Source organism: Labrus mixtus, chromosome 15 (genome assembly GCF_963584025.1).
Source record: "Labrus mixtus chromosome 15, fLabMix1.1, whole genome shotgun sequence".
Lineage (NCBI taxonomy): Eukaryota > Metazoa > Chordata > Actinopteri > Labriformes > Labridae > Labrus > Labrus mixtus.
This window is the reverse complement of record NC_083626.1, coordinates 7,438,046-7,462,627: the sequence shown is the minus strand read 5'-3', so window position 1 is coordinate 7,462,627 and position 24,582 is coordinate 7,438,046. Positions and strand designations below refer to the sequence as shown.

The following is a 24,582-nucleotide window of genomic DNA, read 5'->3' as shown; positions in this document are numbered from 1 at the left end:
CAGGAGTTTGAAGACCTTTAGAAACTGGTGAGAGTAAAGCACCTCCATCGCCCACGTGTCTTACTGGCTCATTCACAGCGTCTTTGATGCTTCCGACGTAACCCCTCTCTTAAATAATGAATCCTAGAACAGTCTGTCTTGCTCGTTGATCGGACACGCTTTGTCCGTGAGTGGTGCCTCGGCTGCGTCTACCCTTTAGATTTCCTGAGCAAAGGTTGAAGTCGTGTTGTAAAGCAGACACAGATGAAGGCTTCAACATTTTACCAGAAACTCTGAATGTGATATAGAGAGATAACGGGGAATTACTGTCTCGTGGTTGTGTGCATCAGCAAAACGGTCAAGTTGCAGTCCTGCAGTCTCTCCCAGAGAATGAAGCATAACTGTGGCAAGGACACATTTCTGTATGTATACTGTAAGTATCTGAAAGGATACATTCCTCTCACACCAAAACAAGGACATATGTAGGCCTCAAACAGGAGAGGCAATCATTTACGGGAGGGACGCTCATTAGAACAGGTATGCAAGAAATACTGTGAGGAGGGGGATTGTCCTCTAATAAATGGAGAGGGTACTGTTCTCTTGGATCGATAGAAAAACTGCTTTTATGAAATTCCTGCGGACATTGCTGGAATATGTTGTTCACAAGATTGGATTTGAAGCCACACTGACCTTGACCTTTGCTCACCAAATTGTAATCTTCCAATGCTATAAGTGGACTTTTGTGCCAAATGTAAAGGTATTCCTCAGGCAATCTTAACTTAAATCATTCACTATACGAGAATGGAAATCATGTTAAGGATAAGTGTTTTTCCAGGACTCTGTTTTTTTTTTCTCTAAATAAAAAATCTGAAGGACTTTAGTGTTCTATCTTTTTATAGTCCGAGTAGTATTGACTAATAACCTCCATTGTTGAAAAGTGAATCCAATGCATGAATGAATTAAACTGCAATCCCTCAAGTGTCCGCTTGAGGCTTGCTTCAAAAGTCAAGGAATTCCCATTAAGTCCAATATTAATGATCATATATTTACAGCAGAAATAAACATGTGTAAAACCCAGTTAAAAAAATTGTTTCTTTTTGGTTCAAACTGTGCCGGGGTTGACTTTTATTCCCATACCTTTTTATTATATTAAGGTTAAGTGACATTTGCATTTTTAGGGGCAAAGCTGGCACGTAGATTTACTTTTTTGCCAAGAGGCCTCAGCTTTACCTCTTTGTTTTTAGACTGGTTTAAAGTCAGGTGGAGATAGAATTTCCAACATGGAGACCGTATCACTGGGCTTCATGACACCTCTTCAGAAACCAATGGGTGACATCACTGAAACTAGAGTTTACTGGATGCTGTTACTTTTATACAGTCTATGGGATTGATGTAGATACAACTTTGGACCTCATCACTGACCAACAAATTAGTTAAACCCAAATGTCAAACACCTCTCTCTCTTCTCAAGTTATGCAAGTCAGTCGGTAAAGAATTGAACAGTGCGTGGAAAGGAAGTCTTCACGCTGATGTACCTTTAGCGATATCAGAATATCAGCTGACTACACCAGATGCCTAAAATATTGGCTCCTGTCCCTGAGGCTTTATCTTTGTCAGACAATGGCCAATGGGTTTCAAACCTTTATCTGATGATCCTATTGAAATTTTCATTAGTAGTAGGATTTTTCAGTTGTTGCCATAACATCTTGTAAAAGGTCACACAATAACCTTGACCGTTAACAATCAAATCAGTTCTTCCAAGAGTCAATTTTGAAGATTTCCTGTCAAGGACTCCCGGGATAATGGGTTCTAAAAATGGGACAGACAGACGGACAACCTGAAAAGATAATGCTTCTGGCCACTGCTATATTGGCTGCTTATCCTTTTAAAAAATGAATGCAGTACAGAAGATTCAAGCCAGCAGAAATTTGTAGAAGTTTGTAGGGACCCTGAGTCTGAGACAGATAGCCAGAAAACCAGTGACCGTCAGCAAGTCCTCACGACTGTGTTGTCCCCCAAGGGAAAGAGATAGTAAATACTCCATGATGAAGCACTCAGAGCAGCAGGGAGATACAGTGCACTTTATCAGCCATCCTCAAAGTCTCTGGAAGGAGTCTTGGCAGAGCAGAGGGCAGCAGCACGTGCAAAACTCATGAACCCCTGACTCTGTACCCCGAGGGAAGCCCCGCTCGTCCTCAGATCTGTTGAGTGGCAGCACTTTGAGATTGCCAGTGACTGCAGGGATCACACTGAATTTGCTGATCATTGAGGAAAAATGGCAAGATGCAGTGTGTGTGTTGATTTAATGGGATCCCTGGAGGGTCTGTGCTTCACGCTTTACCCCATTTATGACCCTCAGGTCTCTGAGGGCATTGCTGCCCAGGCAGGAGCAGATATAACTATGTGTGTGTGTGTGTGTTCCTGTCTAGGTGTGTTGTCAACATTCTTGGCTGTCTGTATGCAACGCACACAACCGGCAGACGTCTGTCTCATAGATAGATCCTGACTGGCCTGTTAGGGGAGTTTTTCGCCCCTAATCGGCACTTATCTGAGCCTGGATTAAGTGATTAAGGAGCTGTGATGGGAAAAGTGATTGGAAGGCCACCTTGACAGATGTTTTACTTAGGAATTCATGCTAAGCTATCAGCTGAAAGCTACTTTCCTACCAGCGTCCGCCTCTGAATGTGTGAAAAAGGCTGAGCTTACTAATGTTGCATTACAAATTTACATTTCAATATAAATAGCATAGAGAACAATCTCTGATGGCTAACATGGAGGAATTACTTAATTCTGTGTAAGAACTAGACACAAGGGCCTTTCAGATAGGAGGCGGTGTGCGCTGCGCTCGCCGCGGGGTAGGGTGCAGTGTTCATGAAATCCTCAGGGCACGCCAGGGTCACGACTGCTTCACAAGCACGACACTCGTTTCTGCTGCTGTTTTAAAAATGCCTGATAGGCCCAAACTGTTGGACATTTCTTTTCCAACAAGACCTTTCTTGCCGATGTCCTGGTAGGTTTTTATCTACAGCTCAGGAAAGTGAGATACCGTTTGTTGTGATCTGAACTTCCCTCCTATTGGATGCTTGTAGGTGACGTCAAAGAGCGCTGCACCCAAGTGGAAAATGTTTTAACTAACACACAGCACAAGAACGGCAAATGCGCCTTGCAACACACAGATAATGAATGTGTTTGACAGCAGCGTGCAGCGCCCACTGCATCCTATCTGAATGGCCCTATAGACTTATACTGATACTGAGTGGGGGAAACTAAATAATTGATTTACCAATATCGCTGACGATACAGTGAATTTCGAGATTGGCTCATGCACTGTATTTGCACCAATTTGATTATGTAAAAATGGTGCAGACGACGGTCTGCTCAGCTGTTTCTCTGTTTCATGTGCTGCAGACAGTGCTGAGAGTCTCAGGCAGCTCTGCTAGAGAATACGATGAGGCCATTTCAATATCACCCCAAGATTTGTTTCTGCATCATATCATGTAGAAAATGTTTTTTGTATCGATGTTCATCAGAAAACGTATGTAGATACCAATATGTCCATGATTGGGCTATTGTCTGACTTAATCTCAATAAGACATGAGGTTTTACAAGAAAGACCTAGAATTACAACCACCACCACCACCACATGGTTATTATGTAGAAAAAGTTTAAGTTATCAACATTCCCTTGGTGACCTGTTGTTTGTGCTCAAAGTAAAACTTCAACAGGAAGCTATAGCCCGTCAGGTAACGTGTAAGTTATGTTGTAAATTAGTTGTAAAACAGTCAGACCAGCCTAACATATACCTGCATGGACTACACAGCTATGTGTTACAATGTAGAAATATTACACACCTGTCTGGGAGGAAGAATCTCATACTGTAAATAATGTTTTAATCTTCTAAAATCCAGCAATTCTCTCCATCTGTGCAATGACCAACCAAGGTCAACTTCTGTTTTCTTTTATGCCTCCTCACTGCCTGTAATTTTTTCTTTTCTTTTCTCATCGATTTTTCCCTTTTTTGATGCTCCTGCAGTATCCGTCATAACTATGCAAATATAACATCAGAAATAAACTCAGGGAAAAAAACTCCTTAGTGTTCAATTTAGTTTGAAGCTTTGCCTGGGAAAATGTAAACGTTGGCTCTCCTCTATTTGTTCTCTATTATTGTTTATCAATATTTCCATAAAGATTCAGACATGATACAAAAAAAAATACATTTATCCAGTATGTTCTGGTTTGCTTAAGCTAGTCCTACAGTGGAATAATGATGATATTTTTGCTCTAAATATATGTACTGTAAAGGCAGATAGACTCCTAACAGGTTATCAGGAAGCAGATAGCATCATCAGCATGAGGTTTATCGTGTCCAGAGGATCTGAGATGTTAAATTATAACACTTCTCTGTGTCTAAATGAATTATCAAAGACCTGGTATATGTGTCTGCACAGACAATCACTTAATTAAAATTTGCATTAAAGGTTATTTTTTCAATCAAGGTGACAACATGACATTTAGTAATGAAATAATGAATTGCTTTCATCTAGCCACACCGTCTGATGTATACATTAGTAGTTTTCCTTTGTATAACTATAATATACTGTAAGTACGCATATGAGAGGAAATCTTATCATTTAATGAAAATGAGTTTGTAGTTTCACAAAGACCAGCCTCCTTTTATTTCAGAAATAATCAGTGATGGTGTCCCGCTGTATTGTGTATCTGGAATGAGAAATGGAAATTAATATCCGTTCTATATGAAGCGTACAGACAAAAGGCAAACTTTACCGTGACTATTGTTACAAAGCTGTATTTTTTAACTCATTGGGAGCTGTGACAAAGAGCAACACCACACTCAGACTTATCGTCCCGCCGCTCGTCTGCAGACAATGTGCTGGAATCAATGAATAAATCCACAGCACACCAGATATTACACCTTGTTTAAAGTGCTGCGTTTTCACATTGTGCTTAATTGCAATTTACTCCAGTCTGCGGTTTTACATCGTGATCAATGCTCGGTCTTCTGCTGATCCAGTGGAAATATAAGAGTTTGTTTGCTGAGGTCAACATTCGGGTCACATGTGGGCATTGCAGGGTAAAGTTACATGCTTTTAAACATAATCACATTACAGGTTTTTACTTGAGCGGGAGAAGCAGGATGCAGATTTACCGGAACAGAGTAAAAGGGGACTAGAGTTGAGTTGCTTTAAAAAATAATTTAATACTTTTTGTTACGGTGGAGACAAAGAATTCAAAGACGTTTCTCTGATAAATGGATGTCAGATGTTGTTTCTCAGGGGTTAAAAGTGACTCGAGTACACTCTTTCTGCACAAACCTTGAAAACATTATAACATATGAGAGCATAAAGTTTGAGTATCTTAAAGACAACAAAGAAACGTGACTTTGTGTTTATGGTCTAAGCACATGCACTAACCTAAAAAAAGATATGTTATATAGGAATTCATATCACCCCAAGTTATGTTCACGTTTTATCTGTCTTCAATTCCAAATATTCTGTTTCTATTCTCAATCATTTGATCAATTTGTCCGTTTCATACAATTGATGTCAACTGAGATTAAGGAAGATTCAGCTTTTAAGACCAAAAAAGCACGTTTTCAAAGGAGAATAAATCGAAACCCCCTCACGTTCACCTTTAAAAACATTTCATACCCCTTTCAGTTTTGCTGTTTTTCATTACACACAAAAGGGATGAGAAATGAATGAAATCTAAAACTGCTCAAGTGTGACAAAGAAAGTCGAGGTGGCTCTGAAAAACATGTCACACTGCAGGAAAAGGAAAAAAGAAACGTTTAATATTCAAAGGCATGGATGACTCTGGCACAAAAGGAAAGTCCTAAGACAGAGTTAAATGGTTTGAAGGAACTAAAAACCAGATTTATAAACTTAATTAAAGTATGTAAAGAACAATGATCAGGTTTTCGGATATTGCAGTTTTGCAGATAGTATAAGCAGATATTTTCTTTTAATTTATAGACTTACCTTATCTGTTTGATCAAGGGGTGTCTGGGAACTTTGGTTTCTGTCTCTGGTCTGACCAGTCTTTTATCCCTTAAGGCCCTGACACACCAAGTAGATGGCAAAGAACTGGTGGCGACAAAGGCTGCCTGTGGCATCGCCTCATGTCTTGGCCAAAAAGTTGCACTTGAACACACCACAAAGACTACAGCTGACGGCCAACCACCACATACGTTCTGCTCATGCGTGAGAGGAAATAACTCTCCATGCCAGCAGGTGGCGGTAGTCCATTTTTATGACATGTCCATTTTTATGACACTCATATTATAGGTAGCCTACTACTCGAGAATAATGTCTGATAAAAAGTAGAAAATGGCGCTGGCGTTGTCAGTTCTTGGTCTTTTAGTGGAAAAAGAAAAGAAGAGGAGGAGGAGACAGATAAGGAGAAACCGCACTAATGGGTGAAAGCATGGATACTACAGTGAACCTGTGTCAAGTGCTGGAGATAAATGAAACCTCCCAACAGCCAATCAGAGAGATTCCTCTCACCAACTGCCGATTCAACATCATCTAAAGACAGGCAGACGGAGGCCAACGGGTAGCGGCCGAGCCGTACACACTGCAAAAACTAGAGTGATGACCGCTCACCGACGGTCCAACTAGGATCGATGGCCGACGATCTCCTCCTGGTGTGTCAGGGCCTTAAGCCTGTACTGAATTGGGAAGTATGCTGCTCCCTCTTCTTGGAATCGGTTGCAAGAGACTCTAAATTTTCTGGAGCTGGTTACCTTGGATGTTTTTAAAGGACATCTTAATGATCTGGAGGCAGAAATATCTGACTTGTTTTAATTGACTCTTATTGATCCTTTGTTGTTGATGATTTATGACTATTTGGATGTTTCTTGTATGTTGTGATTCCTTTGTGTTAAGTGTTTTATGTCTCAAACTAATTTGGAAACAATCTTTTCTGTCATTGAAGTATGAGAAAGTGTCATTTAGTGTACATGAAGCTCAGCCCTGATAGATAGAAGAATCAAGATAGGCTCAATTAAACTGTCCTTTACAAACGAGTCTCTCTAATATTCCTCCATGTATGATGGTGGGTTAACAACATTTATTCTGTCCTTATATACCGCCGAGGTGTCTTACAGGAACAAACTCTGTCACGTCTCCGCTCGCTGGCAGCTCTCTCGATGTGTTTGGCTTTTGTTTCTCTGAAGAAGATAAACATTCAGAAGAGACTTCACTATCAGCCTGCAGCGACTTCCACTATCTGTCACTGCCAGAAGCCTTTTTGTTTCCACAACATAAAATCCATTACATTTCTCATCAGATCTGCTTGTATAGTACTGTGTGTGTCAAATGTAGCAGAGGCTGGTTCTGCTTATTTAACATAACCGTATACATGGTTATAAAATACATTTGGTAGTCATTTAATGATATTATTTCATTCTACATATTCACTTTTTAAATTGGTATCTATGGCCTTAAAAATCATGCTTTACAAAAATAACAAAACAGGAAAATCATTCCACTCGTATTTATCTCATTTATCAACCAATACAAACATTGATCATGCTCTTTCCTTTTTAGGGGGCTTGGGTTTGGGGGAGGGGGGTGAATCTCATTCTGTTAAAACCACATAAATTATGGCTAAAATAAATACTGAATATGTGTGTTAATAAAAACTGCTAGGATATGAAAATTACAGTTAATGTGTGCGCCATGTGCATATGAATACAGGCAAGGTCTGAAGTGTTTCTGTTTGCATTCTGACTTATGTTGACCAATCACATTTGAGCGGGCTTTAGTGCTACTGTCTGTGTGGAGTAAGAGAGGGAGGTAGCATTGTCCAATATGCAATAAAAGAACCCATCAGCTAACTTTAAAAAACAATATATATACACTGTAAAACGTAAATAAACAGCCCGGGCCTTTATTCACTCGATGTATGTGAAATGACCCTGCATTTATTTGAGACAGGCATCAATACAAGGCGTTCCTTAATTATTTCTGAACAAAACTCGTAGACAGCAAAGATGGAAAGGACTATTTCCACAATTTATTGTTTTGTGTCTTGCTTTTCTCATTTTTTTATTCACAAATTATTTCAATACTAAATGCAGGTGCCTCTAACTGAGGCTTGCCTTTATTTGTCAAAACGTGCAGCAACACCAGGCTAGTAAAAGGGACTGGACCTTAACTTGGTACCTTTTACCTGTCATACGAGGTGCTTTCTTGTATCTGAGTGAGACTCACCGGTCATTCAACTCCCCTAATTGTGAACCATTCAGCAGACATAGTTGTAAGAGCTACAAACGTAGCAGAGAAGCTAATAACGTGAGTGAGTGGTGATGGTCAGGGGTGATGGATTGGTTAAACAACATAAGGGTTGGGGTTTGAGTCTCAGGTGACAGCAAAGAGTTGACTTTGTGTACCTTTATAAGATGCCAAGGGTGGTGGTTAAAATCTTGGGATGGGAAGACATTTTAATGTATGTGAAAAAAAAAAAAAATTAGTTATAGACATCTCATGTTTCTAGTCCTACTGTAAACAAAATTTACCAGCATTTAAAAAAGAAGTCTTGGAATGGATATCCATTTTTGGCGAACTGGATATCCGCTGGCTACACCTGAAGCCAAGAAAAATGGTTTCCCCCAAAGGCTATATCATCAGCAGATGACAGCTGATGGTTTCTGAGAAATAAATTATGCTCTTGTTACACCTGAGAACATACAAACTTGTTCCCAAGCATATATCCTGAATTTGACTTCTTAGACAACAGTGCAGGGAAAAGCAAATATTTTATGGATCATTGGTAGGACACTGCACAGTCAACTGTGCCACTGTTGAGATACAATTAGTGTACTTTATAGATCCTATAGTGCTAGGAATGTAGAGAAAATTGAGATTTAAACCTAGTCTTTCTCAATACTGTAAATATCTAACGTCCATTCTCTTGTGTGTTTCTGCTGTTGTAAATGGGTCAAAGTCTATCCCTCTGTGTTTTCATGACGATCACAGTCTGAGCTACTCAGCTCAATGTCAAAGTGAAGTGGTGAGGATGGATATTTTTCTTCTGTTGGCCTTTGCCCTCATAAAGAATTTATATTCCCACTGGAATCAATGATAGATAATTAATCTCTCTCCTTCATCGGTAACCTTCTGATATCCTGGGGCAAGAGTAAGACCGTGTGACATGTAGTTCCTTTGAAAAATAGAAAATAAGAAAAATGATAAAACATTGCTTTTTTTTACAATATGTGACAGGAAGTTGTCGTTTGGGTTCCTTCTTCAATGACATATTTTAGATCATTCCAGCCAGCCAAGGTGGAAGAAATAGTCCAACAGATCCCAGGATACACACCAGTACAAACATCCAGAGGAATATCCTGTCAATGACCATGGCCACATACTTCCAGTCCTCCTTTACCTAGCAGAGAGGAGACACAGCAGAGAGGGACGTTGTAAATTTCACACCACACCACCTTTCTTTTTACCAGCTGTCACTTTTCACCCTTGATTGATTTCTTTCGAATGGCTGATTTTTTCATTATGAGGCAGCTATCTCTCTAAATGTCAGTCAATCCTGATTGTCTCTCTTGTAAAAAAAAAAAAAATTCAAGGTCAAATTACTGGGGTCCCATTGTCTGAAGAGAAGGCCTTTTCTGGCTAGAGACATAAAGTGCATTGTGCTATTGACAATCATGCTGTCAGTTAATGCTAAACTTTCCCCACTGATTTTTAAAGTCATTGTACACACTTTGATTTCCCCTGACAGTCAACAAAGACACCCTTCATTTCTTTGTCGAGCAACTCAGCAATTACCACTGAATCAGTACTGTACACTTAAATTATTTTGCAGTTCTCCAATTATAAAAGCATTTTTCACAGATATTTAAAAAATGAAGTGTTATGTCATTTTTTTGGACTGTGAAAACAAAAGACAAGCAAACTGGAAAGTGCCAAACTTCACTTTTCTGATGGACAATGACAATTTGAAACCATACGATTCACTTGTCTCCCAAGGGACGTTTGTCTTGGCCCAGAGCATAAGTGCCAGCTTTTTCAACCAGTAATGTTAGGCATGTACGGATCAAATCTTGACTACACACTCATTAAAGCTGCCTTATAATTTGCAGCTAATTTATATAAAGAATTTAAAATCTGGATACCATTTGTACTTCCTAAGGAGCACAACACAGGCTGTTAAGAGTCTACAACAACATAAGCTGCTTCATGTGTCTCTGGGTACCAGTAAACCATTTAGCTTAGCTCCTGAGGCTGTGCTTAAAGAGCATAGTTCTATTGAGAGACACTAAAACTGTCCTGTGTCGACGCTGAATCACTGACCGTTCTCTCACCGAGTCTCATTTAGCATTTTGTTTTTGCTTTTACTCTTACTCTGTATGCTTACAGTACTGAGGTGGTACACTGTTCCTCCTGGCACACACACAAATCTTAATATCTTGCAGTGAGTGATGAGAAAGTATTCCTAATGTATGCATATTAGAGTTTAGAAATAAAAATGTGTATGAAGTTGCTTCCTTTGACAGTGATGCAACCTAATGAAAAAAATGGGTCTGGATTTGCAACTGTAGCCTAAGCTTGGCCTTTATGAGGTTATGCAAGTGAGTTTAACAACAATTCAATAGTCAGTCAGTGTGTTGTAGCTTCAAAGATGAATCAACTCACTGAAAAATCTGCATCCTCTGCCCTGAGATGATCTGCGATGTACTGAACCCCCTCTATTGCCCGTTGCATAGCTGGAGAAATGGAGGTAACCACAGCGTCCTGTTGGGTACTTGCGTCTCTAGTGGTCCCTGCTGTGAGAGTTTCTGTTATGTGATCTGAGGGGGATTGTCTCTTCACCTGTCCTATGATCCCAATGACCCCAGACCCTTCATCATGCAGACAGCAGTACTGGAAGCTGCGGGAACGGCAACGATGTCCGACTCTCTGTGGAAGCTCCTTCTGATGGTCGCACATTTGCTCTGCACTGTGGGAGCGGCCATTCGGGGCCAGCAATCTGGATTCTTCCCTGGTGAGACTGTGGATTGGACCCATTGGTAACGTTGGAGGTAACGACAATTGGGAAGAAGAAGAGGCTGCAGATGTTCCACGTAGGGAAAGTTTATCTGAGAGAACTGAATACTGACCAGATGTGGTCCGGCAGAAAATGTTGGCCTTCACTGAGTGATCATCCTCATTGCAGCCCTCGATTGGGGATGAAGCTGGAGAAGGTGAGCAGACAAGAATGCTTGGACTGTCAGATGGAGTCTTTGGGAGTGCATTCTCCACATGGCTAATCTGCCTGAACCCTGTCTCTAACCCTGACCAAAAGGCCTGCGAGTTTCCCGTCGCAGATATGGTGGCAGGTCGGATCATCATCTCGATAAGCTTCTTGCAGTGCTGCTTGGCCGTGCCTGGCGGACGCTTCATGAATAAAACCCGAGGCACCATGTCCAAGAATACTCTCCGCACCCAGTGAGGCATTTTGTGGGTTTGAGGTGACCTGTGATGAACGTTCAACACAAAGACAGTAATAATGATGGAGAGCGTGACAAAGACCATGGTGAACAGCAGGTATTCACCAATGAGGGGAATCACCAGTGATGTTGACGGTATGATCTCTGTGATCAGCAGGAGGAACACTGTGAGGGAAAGTAACACTGAGATACACAAGGTGATCTTCTCTCCACATTGTGATGGCAAATAAAACACCAGCACGGTCAAACAGGAGATCAGAAGACAGGGGATTATAAGGTTGATGGTGTAGAACAACGGGAGCCTCCGAATGATGAAGTAGTACGTGATGTCTGAGTAGATCTCTACGCAGCACTCATATTTTTTTGTATTGTACTTGCCCACCGCATTGATAATAACCCACTCCCCGCTCTCCCAGTAGTCCATCTGGTCCACGTTGCTGGCCATTGTGATCAGGTCAATCTTGGCTCGGTCATAAGTCCACGAGCCAAACTTCATTTTGCAGCTTTGCTGGTCAAAGGGGAAGAAGGTTACGTCGATGCTGCATGAAGACTTGTAAATGGCTGGCGGCATCCACTTGATTCGACCGTCGTAGAACAGATGAGCCTTTGTAAGGTGAGTAACTGCAAAGTCGCCATCAGCACTGCACAGAAAAAGACAGGGTGTAAGCGGATATTATCAGACTGTACTTAATGTTTGCAAAAGGTCTTTACAAGTTGTACTGTCTGAATAACAAAACTTCAATTCGAGCAAACCTTGGTTCATAACACAAAAGTTATTATAGTTTTCAACCAAAGGTAACTATCATCTTTGGTTGAAGTAGTTCAGATTTTATCAGTGAAAAGCTCAAGAGTTAGTTCTCACAATTTTCACACTCAACACTTTCTTACCTTTGACTGACTCTGGACTGTTTTGAAACTACTACTGTATGAATTAAGGGATATTTATTTCCATGTCAGGTCCTTTACATGACCCAATCCACATGGGATTATTCTGACACATTGGCTTAGAGTCAATCAAATGTCCCACATGAACCTTCCTCCAAATAATAACACTCAAGAGGTAAGATATACACCCGATACCAACACAGCCCCCACAACACAAGACGCAATGACTCAATACAATCAAAACAAATACATCTACTTCATCTTAGGGGGGTGCAGATGTAGCACTGAGGGAATGCTACTTTCAAAATCATGCTAGTTCTGGAAAATTACCAACCCTGCCTTTAAATTAGAATTAAGCATGATTGGAGATATTTAGGTACAGAAAAACTGGATTGCATATAGTTAGAATATGTTGTTTTTGTTGTGTTTGTTGTCATTAAGTTTTAATTTATTCATTTGATTTAGTTTTGTTTGATGAACGCTGGCGCAGGAAGCTGGAATATTCATGTTTGACCCAAACTTTTTGTATATAAAGTTTCTTATTTTAACATTGCTGTATGTTGTCTGTTAATTCTCATTTCCCTTTTTTGATTGAAGTGAAGTGAGATCTTACCCTTCCAGGTCAGTTATCTAATCAGTCACTAAACTGTCATGGCGGCAGCTGTCCGATTCCTCTCTCTTTCATCGCCTGTCTCCATAATCTCATTTATCTTTGTTGTGATCCTCTCTTGCCCGTCCAGCCCTTTTATTGAGCTCCACTCTCTATGTGCTGATTTAACTCATCATCCGACTCTGTCATCGCACAACCTTGTTGCAATTAGCATGTGTCCAGAGATTTGCTAACAGTCACTGTGTGCTCGGTCATCTAGGCTGCCTTTATCTTCATGCTGTTATTTTACTTTTACCTGTACATCAGGCAACGCTTGTTTCCCAGCAGACAGAGCCATTATTACAATCACTTCAACCTGAATCATATATTTAACATGGGCAAAAGTGCTGAGGTGCATAAAGTGCGTAGGTTCCAATCGTACAATTGATGAAACTTGTTGATCTGTAAAAGTTACAGAGAACACCAAAATAAATAATAAATGAATAAAGAACCATGAAGAAGCATGACAACAGCTTCCCAGCGTGATAGCTCCTTCCCTCCATGTAAGACCTTCATGAAATGACAACACCCACATCCAGCAGCAAATATGAAAAACATGATACACACAAATACCCTACGACTTGTTCTGCTCTATAATGCTGCTGGGACAAAGCTGTTCCTGTAGCGCTTCTTTCTGCACTTTGTAACTAAAAGTCTTCGTCCAGAAGTTAAGGAGCTGAAACTCACAATGTAGAGGACAGGACTCATCTTTTAAGACTGAGCTGGTGATCCGCTCCACCTGCCAGGCGAAGTACGAGCCAAGGTATTGAACCATGGAAGAAATGTCAAGAACCTTTAAACTTTTGAAAATGATTTACTGTTCCACTTACAATATTTTATAATCTTTGTTTTTGACATGCGCTACTTCAAGCACTGAGAATGTCTATCACTCATTATATTTTGACAGACATAGTAGCTCTATGGACTGACGGTCGAGATCTTATTTATGTCATTGGTTTTCAAAGAAAAGGAAAATAAAGGTTTCCACTACAAGCTCATCGCCCGAATCAAAACACAGCAAACAAACTAAAAGTTACTTTTGGCACAAGATATGTTTTCTTTCCTTTTAAAGTACGAGGCCATGCAGGCTCATTCCAGTTTTGAATAACGTGTAAACATCACAGCATTAAGTTTCTAGATGCACATGAATTATTAGTCGTGTCGTATATGGCGCATTTCCTAAACACACATGTTATGACTCAAAATACAGAATATTAATACACTTAGTACATTAGGCTAACACAGTTGAACTACATTTCTTATTTTAAGTACACAGAAAAACTCTGATTCTGAAGTAACATGGCAGCTGCCATACTGGAATGAAAACACAGTTTCCCCCTGTGAATCAGACACCTACAGCTTATCTGAAACTCAGTCCCAGTTTTTATCAAAGACTATGAAAGATGAAGTTTATCAAAAACAAACCTCTAAGATCTTTGTTTTTCTCTTCATATTTGATGCCATTAAGTTGCTTTTCAGAGTTGGCTGGTATGTGAGGGACCTTGAAAATCCCTGCATCTGAAAGTTGCTTTTTAACTGAAGGGATCATGCCATGCCTTTATTAAATCTCAACAAAAAAGCCTCAGATATTTCATCACAGAGAAGCAAAGTGATGTTTGTCTAATAAAATGCATATTTGACACTTTTTTTTTAAACAACAAATCCATCACGTCTGTTTCTGTTTTTATTGATTTCCCCTCATTTAGTCAAATACATACATCCTTTAAGTGAGGCACTTTCACAGGATGCATTTTTGTCTCAGGCCCTTCTGAAACATCCAATTAAATTTCCTCTTCTAATTCTCAGTCTGATGTAATGCAATGAACAATGTAGCGAGCTTTGTCTGCAACCACATCCATTACGCTTGACCTTGTTCACATTTATTTTAGCTAAATTACTTTATGACATTGGCACAGGAGAGGATGTTTGTCACAGCAGCATCTTCATGTTTTCCCTGAAGTCATACTGGTACCCATCTGTTGGAATGAAATCATCAAAATCTGAAAATTAGCATCCTGATATTTGCTTCTAAAAATGATCACTTTTATGCTAAATGGACTTCAGTACTTTTCTACAGTAGACGTCTGACTACTTAAAGCGCTTTTTCACCGCAGGTCACACCTATACATTCACACACAGATGGTAGAGACTGCTGTGTAAAGAGTCCATCAAAAGTAACTAAACACCAAGCAGCAGGAGCAACTTGGGGTTAAATGTCTTGCCCAAGGAAACATCAGGAGCTGCAGGAGCTGGGGATCAAACACACAACTTCCGGTTGAGAGATGCCCACCTCTACCACTGAGTCAAAGCCTCCTCTGATCGATTTATGTAAAAATCGTGATTCTTCACTTGTAAGATTTAAAATGTATTCATAACTTCTCAAAAATCTATTTTTTTTTCTTTTTTTGGCTAATCAGTCACTCCCTGCTAAGTGCTAAGGCTTTCTCTTTAACTCAGTAGAATGCAAAATAGAGCAACAAGAAATTTAACAGATGACTGGAGTAGATCCTGAAGTATGTACCAATTCATAAATAGACTTTGAATCCATGGATCAATGAATCCAGAATCGTTTTGATTCAGAAACTGATTCTGAATTGAATCGTGACCCCAAGAATCGAAATCAAATCGAATCGTGAGACACCCAAAAATGACCAGCCCTACTTAATACCAATGCTTACTTGTTATAGAGGACGATGTCAGGCCTCCAAATTAACTCCGAGGGGATGCGGATGGAGGTGACATTTTCGTAATCCTCCGGGTTCCACCTGAGTTTGTAATCGTTCCATTCCTGTAGAAGAGCATTAATCATATGAGTACACTGTATAGCTGTAAGCTGAGCTGTACTTAAAGCATGGATTTTGTCTCTTGTCTAACATACCTGCTTGACCCAGACGTTTGTGGTCATCATCTGGTTCTTTTCATCCTTATTTCAAGAAAACAGATATAAACATTATAGTTACAATAATGTAATTCAACAGAGATAGAACATCTTTCTAAAACTCAATTTCTAGTAAGTAATTTAAAATCCGCTACTTGAATCAGTTGTAGAAACAAATCAACACACACATGCTCTCTATATAAAGATAGATCAGTTGTGTAACACACCAGGAAGAAATACAAGGCAGAGCTTCATGCAAACCACCCTCACTGTACTTTCTACTCTTGCATTTCTGCCACTGCTGGCAAGCAGCTCCCTCCTGCTCTTCCCCAGCAACATCTGAGACCGAGCAGTCAGGGGAAAAACAGGAGAAGACAACTTCACCCCGAGCTGACTCTCGCTGTACTCGGCATGTGGAGGAAGCACTGTCACCTAATTGTGTATATCCAAAACCCCCTCGGAGAATAATCCCTACAGCGATGTAGACTGCACACATTCAATCTTAGAGCTGCCCCAACTTTGCATGGCTCTCAGTGACTTCGTTATAGAACAGTTTTACCTTTAGTCGACAAAACTCTACAACATAATGTGTGTAAAAATGGACAAGAGTTTAACACTTTGTAGTGCAGGTATACCGCAGGGACCAGAGGGGAATGAAGATGGATTTTTGTGGGGCAAGTTAGCTGTATCTTGTTTGCAATGGAGAAGACAGTTTTGTATATTTACTGCCGCTGTAAGCATTGACAAGACATTTAATCTAATTTGGGAAAAACTTCCATCTCTTCTGTTGTGGTTTCATTTCCGCTGATAAGTGATCTGTATATTAGAAATTGTCTCTCATGCCTCGTCAGCTGATCATAATGAACATAACAGAAATTGTTTCTGAAAATGCATTGTGAATACAATTTCTCTGTATCAAAAGCATTTAGAAAGAGCATGTATAGTAACACATTAAGATGTACATAACTGCTTCAGCAACTACACTGAAGACACTGAGGATAGGTTTACCTGCTGTTTCTGCTCTGCAGCAGAAACGCTCCGATATCACACCTGCTAGCTGTCATTAGCCGTGTGCGTTGGAGGTTTGTTGTGATGCAAATTCGCAAGCTCATGTTTTATTTTCTCTGGCAGATACACATGGTCACAAATGTGCAGTGGTGGACAAAGTACACAACTTCATTATTTGAGTGAAAGCACAGATACTCGTGGTCAAATCAAGTCGAGTACTCGTGTTGCAGCCATAAACAGACAAGGACTCTGTCTTCCATTTGACAACTTCATTCTCCCCGATGATGTATTTTTTTAAGGATAATTTTTCTCAAGAAGCATCGGGTCCTTACAAAAAAAAAATTAGACCAACACCATCACTGTTGACGTCACCTCTGCATGCAAGCCGATGACATAATATCCATCCATCTATTATCTTTACCGCCTTCCCTGTTCCCTGTGCCATCATTACAAACACTAAATGAACCACCTGATCTGAGTGACGCTCTGCATTTGATTTACATTAAACCACCTAAGACACGCAGAACTACACAAACACACACTATTGTCTTTTGGATCAGATTTTATATAGAAAATAAAAATAAAAATAAAATGAATCAGCAGACTTAGGAGCAAAAGTAGAAAGGAACGAGAACATCCATAGAAATGTAGTGGAGTCAAAAGTTTGATATTTGTCTTTCAAATGTAGTGAAGTAAAAGTGAAAAGTTTCCCCCCAAAATATTACTCGAGTACAGATAATCAAAAAATGTACTTAACAGTCAAGTAAATTAACTTTTCTACTGTCCACCATTGCAGTTGTGTTTATAATTTGGGGGCATGTTGGATATGATAACTGACAGGTGCTAAGTCATGAAACAACACAGATGACTCTCCCTGAAGGGGAACATCCTTCATTCTCTTTAAAGTCAGTGGTTAACAAATTGGAGAGTAAGTCACATTATGTACAAATGGTATGTTTTGGGTATGGATGTTTGTCCATGACCCGACTGAGCGGGTCTTGATACTAGCTACCTAACTTCACAGCTTACCACTTTGAGACATTACATTGCTGTGATTAGTTGTAACATCCAGAGACATTTTGCTCGCCACTCATCGATTATTCCCCCTTGGAAATTCAAAGCTAACAAAGCTTCAGAGTTATTCCCATGTGCAAACTGGTCTGATAATGCCAGGCTAAAGTGGTCATGCAACCTGAATCTTTAAAAAGTCCTATTAAAAAACAAACCCCACAAAAACAGAACAGAATACAGAATAAAATCATTACAGAGCTAACGTCGTCACTGTGGGCTGGAGCACATTCCTTTAGAACTCATTTCTTTAGGACTTCAACAAGGCTTTGTACTCACCACATCAATAAGCTGAGCAATAGACAGCCCAAAGTGGACGAGCACCGTGTCTGTGGTGTTCTCCACAGGCCTGGAGAGCTTATTGTAACGCACAAAGAGGTCGTGGAGCAGCCTCTCCTCAGCATTAGCTCGAGGTAAAACCTGACAAGAAACTGATGGAGGACAAGAAGAGATCAGACACATAAAGAACGCTCTGACTAATGGTGTGACCTTTTGTGGCCCTTCTCTGTCCTTGATTTTTCTTTTTAGTGATGAAAAACAAAACATTTTGATCTTTGTTCTAAACTGCATTCAGATGGACGGTTAATGCTGTGTCTCTTTTAAACACTTTGCCACACTGGCCTCCTACATGAAAACAGTTTGATTTGATTCTTTTTTCATTCATGTGTTTAATAGAAACCATAATTTCAAATGCATAACATTAAGATTGAATATTTTTCTAATGCATTCATCAGTATTTGATTCAGCTGTTGGGCTATGCCACCATAGGGGATCCACTGTTGTTGGTATAGAGTGTAATCTAAAAGGAGGGTGACCTCTATTATACAGGTGGCATATGGTTACATGAGACGGTATCTGAGAGATGAAACAAACAGAGAGAGTGGATGGAGGGGTGGGGGGAGGGGAGGGCAGGAGATGAGAGAAAGTAAAAGAGGAAGGATGAATCTGATTCTGAGGACATCCTCTGTGTCTCTGAACAGACGTGCTGATGGAGCGATCTGTCCAGACGTCTCTCCCCTCCCTCCCGCCCTCCCTCGCTCTCCCTCTTGCCCCCTCACGGCCTCGGTTTCTCACTCTCTGCCATGGACGCCCTAATGGAGCAACTCAATCACACACACACACACACACACACACACATTCTGTTAACAATTGGCTCACACAGCACTGAGCATGACCCTAACAAGGTCTGGGTACAATTAAAGAGACGGGGTCGTCCCAAAGCTCGTACAGTACAGTGTCCTTTGTATTCCTATCCTGATATTGAGTTAGGTATTTTTCTATTCTGGACCTTGTGCTGGTGGTTCAATGGCACAGCAATACATCATGTGCTGTGATTTATATATTTCACCAGCCTCACTGATATTTCATGTTTCTTTGCACTGCTGCATATCTCCCCGTCCATCGTGTGTGGAGCATTCTAACGTTTGCATTGTTTTATTGCAGGAAGTATTAATTGTGCAGGCAGCTGAGGGCAGATTTTTTTATTACCTTATTAACACATCCGTTGTGTTATTGCACAGGAAGGCTATATATCACTCTCTGTCTTTATATCTGGCTATCTAATCTTGTGTTCTTAAAACGGGGGACCCAGGTGTTGTTGGCATGCTGCTGGCCTATCCTCTCAGGTCCTCCTGCCCACTCCATTAAAGCTGATGGGCTGTCTGTCCTCCAGTTGCTTGAAAACTGACATCCTCCATTCTTAAAAGGCATGGGATCAATATCTTATTAAATGGATATAGTTTCTTTGTTATTCTTCCTGTTTGCACATAAATCTGTTTGACGTCAAACAACCTTGAAATGTCTCCATGTAAGAGAGAAAACCCACACACACAGGTACCTTTGTTTGATCACATCAGCTCAGAGCGACATATGTCCAACGCAGCCGATATTAAATAAAAGAGAGACGCACGGGTAGATTCTACAGCAGCCTCACGACTAATGGGTTTAGATGGGGGAGCTTGCAGGGTGTCCTGACTTTGACAGTGCGCGGGTCAGAGCGGTAATGTGTGCGGGTAACTGTTGGATGAGTTTACTTCTGTACGGTGTGCTTTACAGGACACTATGAATAGCACTGGAACAGACTGTGATGTTCCCAGACAGTACGAGTGGGGGTAAAAAATCCACTTTTCATTGGAAAACTTTCTGTTGACTTTCATACTTCAATATCGCCTCCTTTATTTGGAAAAATTATCCCGATCCATCTCCTTCAACCACGAATATACTTATATATTATACTCACTTCAAGATATACAAGATTAATTATGCGAGTTATCTGAAAAATCTGGTATAAAAATGATTGCAAACATTCATTTATTCAAGGCACAATGCTGACAGCTGGATGCTGATTAAACTAGATGTGTCAGAGTAATGAACCCATTCTGTCCTCGTATGATCTATGTATCCACGCAGACCAATAATGCTTGAGCAGCAAATTTTCTTGCTCCTGAACAAGGCGGATATTGCTTTTTACTAGGTCACTAAGCAACAGAGGGACTTTGCTTTTAAGCAACCATTACGACGATAGGAAAAAAAAAAGCGTGCTTTTTTGTATCTGTGTCCTCAAGGTTGTGTGTTTTTGTCACTAATTGTGAAGCTAATCGCTGCAGATTATCCTTCAGAAACTCCAAGCCATTCTGATAAATAAAGACGGATTTGAGCTTCATTAGGGACCGTCTGAAAAGTATTTGGATGGGGGAGGAGGGGGCCTGTCCTTGACCCAAAGTTGTACTTATAAAAAAATTAAACCTTTAGTTGGAGTTTAAAATATTTTCTCTGAACCCATTTCCATGTTTTTACATTATCCACACAACCCCTAATGACGTATTTATGATAGAGATGTTCCATTGCATTTCTTCCTGACACTAGTTTGGATACTTCACTTCGGGTGTCGGCTGATAGCAAGTACCCCTCCAATACTTTTCCAATTAAAGAACAAAAATCACATCAGTGGAAATACTGTTGTTGTTGTTGTTTATTCATTTTTAACCCATATTAGAATGTGAGCATTATTAATTGCTAATCTGTCGTGCATCATTTGTTTTGGTTTACAAGCTTCCCTCACTCAGTACTCTTCGATCGCACTTTGGATGTTGACTTTGCCGTCATCGTGTGAGCTGTGTGGGCACTGATGCTTTTCACATTAGCTGTGATTTAAACTCCCCTATAGCACCACATTGTCTTTGTTTGTTTTTGTCACATGATCATTTAGCTGAACCTGTGGATTTTCTCGGAGTCTAATTGGTCATTGCATGGGATCAGTGTATTGACTGGCACACTCACTGACCTCAAACAGCTCGTATTAGGCAGTATTGAAGGATCGTTACTGAAATGAATTCTAATGTATGACGACAACAACCGAACAGAGAACAAAGAGGTACTCTGTCATTTTCAGTTTCTTCTAATAGCAAATTTGTGACCAAATTTTTCTCAATGTGTTATTTTTGTAATAAATCAGGAAGGATAGAGTAGATTATTTGTCATTAGAAAAGTTACGTTTAAATATTGTTTAAAACAGTGTTTCTCAACTGGTGGGCCGGGGAGCCGTTTTGAGTGGGTCTGCCTGGAGGAAAAATGTGTCTAAAAGTCTATGAAGCGCTTTTTAAACACGTTTGATATGTTCAGTCACTTTGTTCGGTCACATCTTGGACTCCCTGAGATCGGAACTTCACCATTTTGTAATTTAATAGTTTTGATTGTTTGAAAATGTTCCTAACAATTGGGTCGTGACGTCACATTAAGGTTATGGTGGTGGGTCCTGAGGCTATACCAGTTGAGAATCACTGCCAAAAAACATTCATTGGGAGAATAATTTGATTAGCTCTGTGTCTTCAAATTAACTTAGAGAGAGCCCTTTATCACTGTTAAAGTGTGATACATCCCATTAGACACCATGGCAAACAATTCTTTCTTAATATCTAAAAATGTATAGGCAGGATATGGGGTTTTTGGCAGGGAAATCGCTATTTAACAGAAAACATTAAACTGACGTCATAAGGAATATAAGTTAAAAACATAAGATTAAATCACATTTGACAAAAAGTGCACATTTGGAGTTTTAAGGTTTCCTCCCCTTACTATAAATAGGGTTCAGATTCTCACAAACACGATGAGTATGAACCTGGCCAAAGAGAATATATTTGTTTAATGCTGACTGACTTAAAACAACCTTAAAATTAAGCACATAATCTCCCAGTGTGGCTCCACCTCCCCCCCTCATGTGCATCTATTCTACCACTTATCATTTTCATTCAGTCCCTTATTTTGATCAATAAAACCAAGAGGTGAACAGCCTTTATTTAAAGAAACTGAAAGGACTTACCTTGTGGAGGAAAACCGAAGAAAAGCAAGATTAAACATGTGTATATATCCATAGTGCCCTCGGTCGTATCCAACTCTTGAAGTGAACTCCCTCCAACTTGTGCTGGATTTCAGCTCCGATGAAAGGTCATCTGTTCTGTCACAGGCGAGTCCTCAGGAGGTTAAACAGTCAGACAGAGAGGTCATGTAGGTCCATGTCTGCCCAGGGCCTCGTCTACCTCCTGTTACCATCTGTCCATCTCTTCAGCTGCCCTTCAGTCCGGTCTGAGTGTGTGCGTGTATGAATGAGCACAGACCTGTGGTTATCCTGATCCAACACCTGAAAGTCCCTCCTCGCTCCGCTGGAATCCTTCATCCAAGTGTGGCTTATCCCTCTCTTCTTCTCCTCCCTCCCTGTCTACATTACTCCCTCCCTCACCTCCCATCTCTCCGCCTCCTCATCTCATCTCCCTCTCTCTTTCTTTCTCTCTCTCTCTCACTCACACACACCTCATTTTTCTCTTTGCATTTCCCTCCCACTTATTTTCTTTCCTCCATGCATGTTCCAGTTTTCTGTAAAAAAACAGCTAACTTTTTTTTATGTGTATGTGATAGAAAATTATCTGCGTGTGTGTGTGTTTGCAGATCAGTTATCTGTATGTGAGAGGTGTTACAGTGTGTGTAGATGCTTGTCAGAGTCCAGTCTGGTAGAGGTGCCAGTGAGTCATAGCACCTCTGGATAATCTTCAATCTACTCACTGCCCAGTCTCCCAGGAGCATAGAATCTAAAACCCCATCTCCTTTATCTTACCACCCTCCACTTCTCTTTTTAACACCCCTGACCCTCACCTGCTGTCAATTTATCTCCAGCGTAATGCTTCACACACAGACAGAGAGTCTTCTCCCTCGTTGCAGCCTCCCTGTGCTTCCCTGCCAGACTCCTTTTATGGCTTTTACACTTCGTCACCAAGGCTCAGTGCCAATGGGCTGACCATCTATTGAGACAGCTACATTTGCTTGAGGTGTTTGCTGTTTTGTCCTACATCCTTTCTGTTTTTCCCCAGCAATGCCAACATGTCGGTTCTGATGACATAAAGACTCAGAATATACCAGGAGACACTTAAAGAGCCTTGACTCAAGAGTCATGTTTACTTAAGATCGACTATGCAGAATCCTGCTTTTTACTTTTTCGACAGTTCTTCCTGACTCTGTTACATGATACAGTGCAACAAAAGAGATTTCGGGCTGAGATATATTTTGCTGCTGTAGATGTCTCTGTCAGATATACTTCTTTTCAATACACTATGAGCCCACAGAGAAAAGCCTCCGCAGTGTACACATTGATTTTTCTAATCAAAGACGCAGCTCTCTTGATCCTGTGATGACTAACGGCGACTTGACAGATGAAGAGATTCCTCTCACCGATGCGCCGCCACAGCGCAGATGTACCTTCCTACCATGAGAGATTTAATAGCCCATTATTTACTTAGATTCCTGACAGGAGTCGAGCAGGAGATTCTAAGTGGGACATGGCAGCGACAGGGGGCCTCTGGAAGAGGAAATTTCCCTTTCGGTAAAGGGCAGGGGGCACAAACGGGCCAATTAGAGCCTGGTGGGTGACACACGCATTTGTTTGTCTCACGCCCACATATAGACACATATAATCTCCCTCTGTGGCCGCCTCAGCTGATGAGAAGACCATCTGCGCACTCATGGAGCATTAAGAGAGGAGAAGGAGTGACAGTTTTCACCTCTTGCAGCAGCCTGGTTAATATTTTAAATGAGTGTGATATCAGAAAAAGAAACGCAGCGATCCCAAAGCAAGCCCTTTGACCCCTGCTTAGGAAGGTCACATCTCAAATATGCTCACTGACCCTTTGTGTCCATCTCTGTGAGCAATAGAGGTTGGTGGTTGGTATCAAAATGCTGCACTCTACAACTTGTTTACAAAGAGTACCATTGTGATGCAATCGAGTTGAACATTGGGGTTTCCAAAAAAGTATAGTTTGCACAGTAATTTTTTGGGCCATTTTGCCTTTATTGAAAAGGAAAGCTGAGGAGAAACAGAAATCTTAGGACAGAGTGGGGGATGAAATGCAGCATTGCAAGTGCCAGGGTCGGATTTGAACCCACAGAAGCATGCAGAGGCTTTTTAGTTCGGGTACAATCACTTCTCTCAACCAGTTCTCTTGGCCGCCTCCATCGCTGCAACACCTGTTGGTTTCATGTTTGGCTGGCAAAACCAAGGGGCGACCAAAACGCTGCCTACCTTCTAAGGTCAGAACAAAAACAACTGGAATCTAAAGTTAGAAGGAGGACATACTGGCTGCTGCATTGTTGTCAGAGAAGCCAGCA

The 24,582-nt window shown here is 40.7% G+C and overlaps 1 protein-coding gene across 1 annotated transcript; it reads right to left on the bottom strand.

The window, feature by feature from the left end:
* Positions 1-6,909: 6,909 nt before the first annotated feature.
* LOC132990032 (neuronal acetylcholine receptor subunit alpha-2-like) lies at positions 6,910-22,606 on the bottom strand. The gene is made up of 6 exons (XM_061058052.1): positions 22,250-22,606; positions 18,211-18,362; positions 15,856-15,900; positions 15,656-15,765; positions 10,650-12,084; positions 6,910-9,387 (listed from the first exon to the last, which is right to left on the bottom strand). The coding sequence occupies exons 1-6, from the start codon at positions 22,299-22,301 to the stop codon at positions 9,262-9,264; spliced, it is 1,920 nt and encodes a 639-aa protein (XP_060914035.1). The 5' UTR covers positions 22,302-22,606; the 3' UTR covers positions 6,910-9,261.
* Positions 22,607-24,582: the final 1,976 nt, after the last annotated feature.

What these genes read in the sequence shown, in the direction of transcription:
- LOC132990032 (XM_061058052.1), bottom strand. Translation starts at nt 22,301, where the DNA reads ATGGATATATACACATGTTTAATCTTGCTTTTCTTCGGTTTTCCTCCA. An exon ending in TTGCTCAGCTTATTGATGTG is followed by an intron (nt 15,901 to 18,210) that starts GTGAGTACAAAG and finishes TCTTGAAATAAG; the next exon opens with GATGAAAAGAACCAGATGAT. An exon ending in CAAACGTCTGGGTCAAGCAG is followed by an intron (nt 15,766 to 15,855) that starts GTATGTTAGACA and finishes GCTCTTCTACAG; the next exon opens with GAATGGAACGATTACAAACT.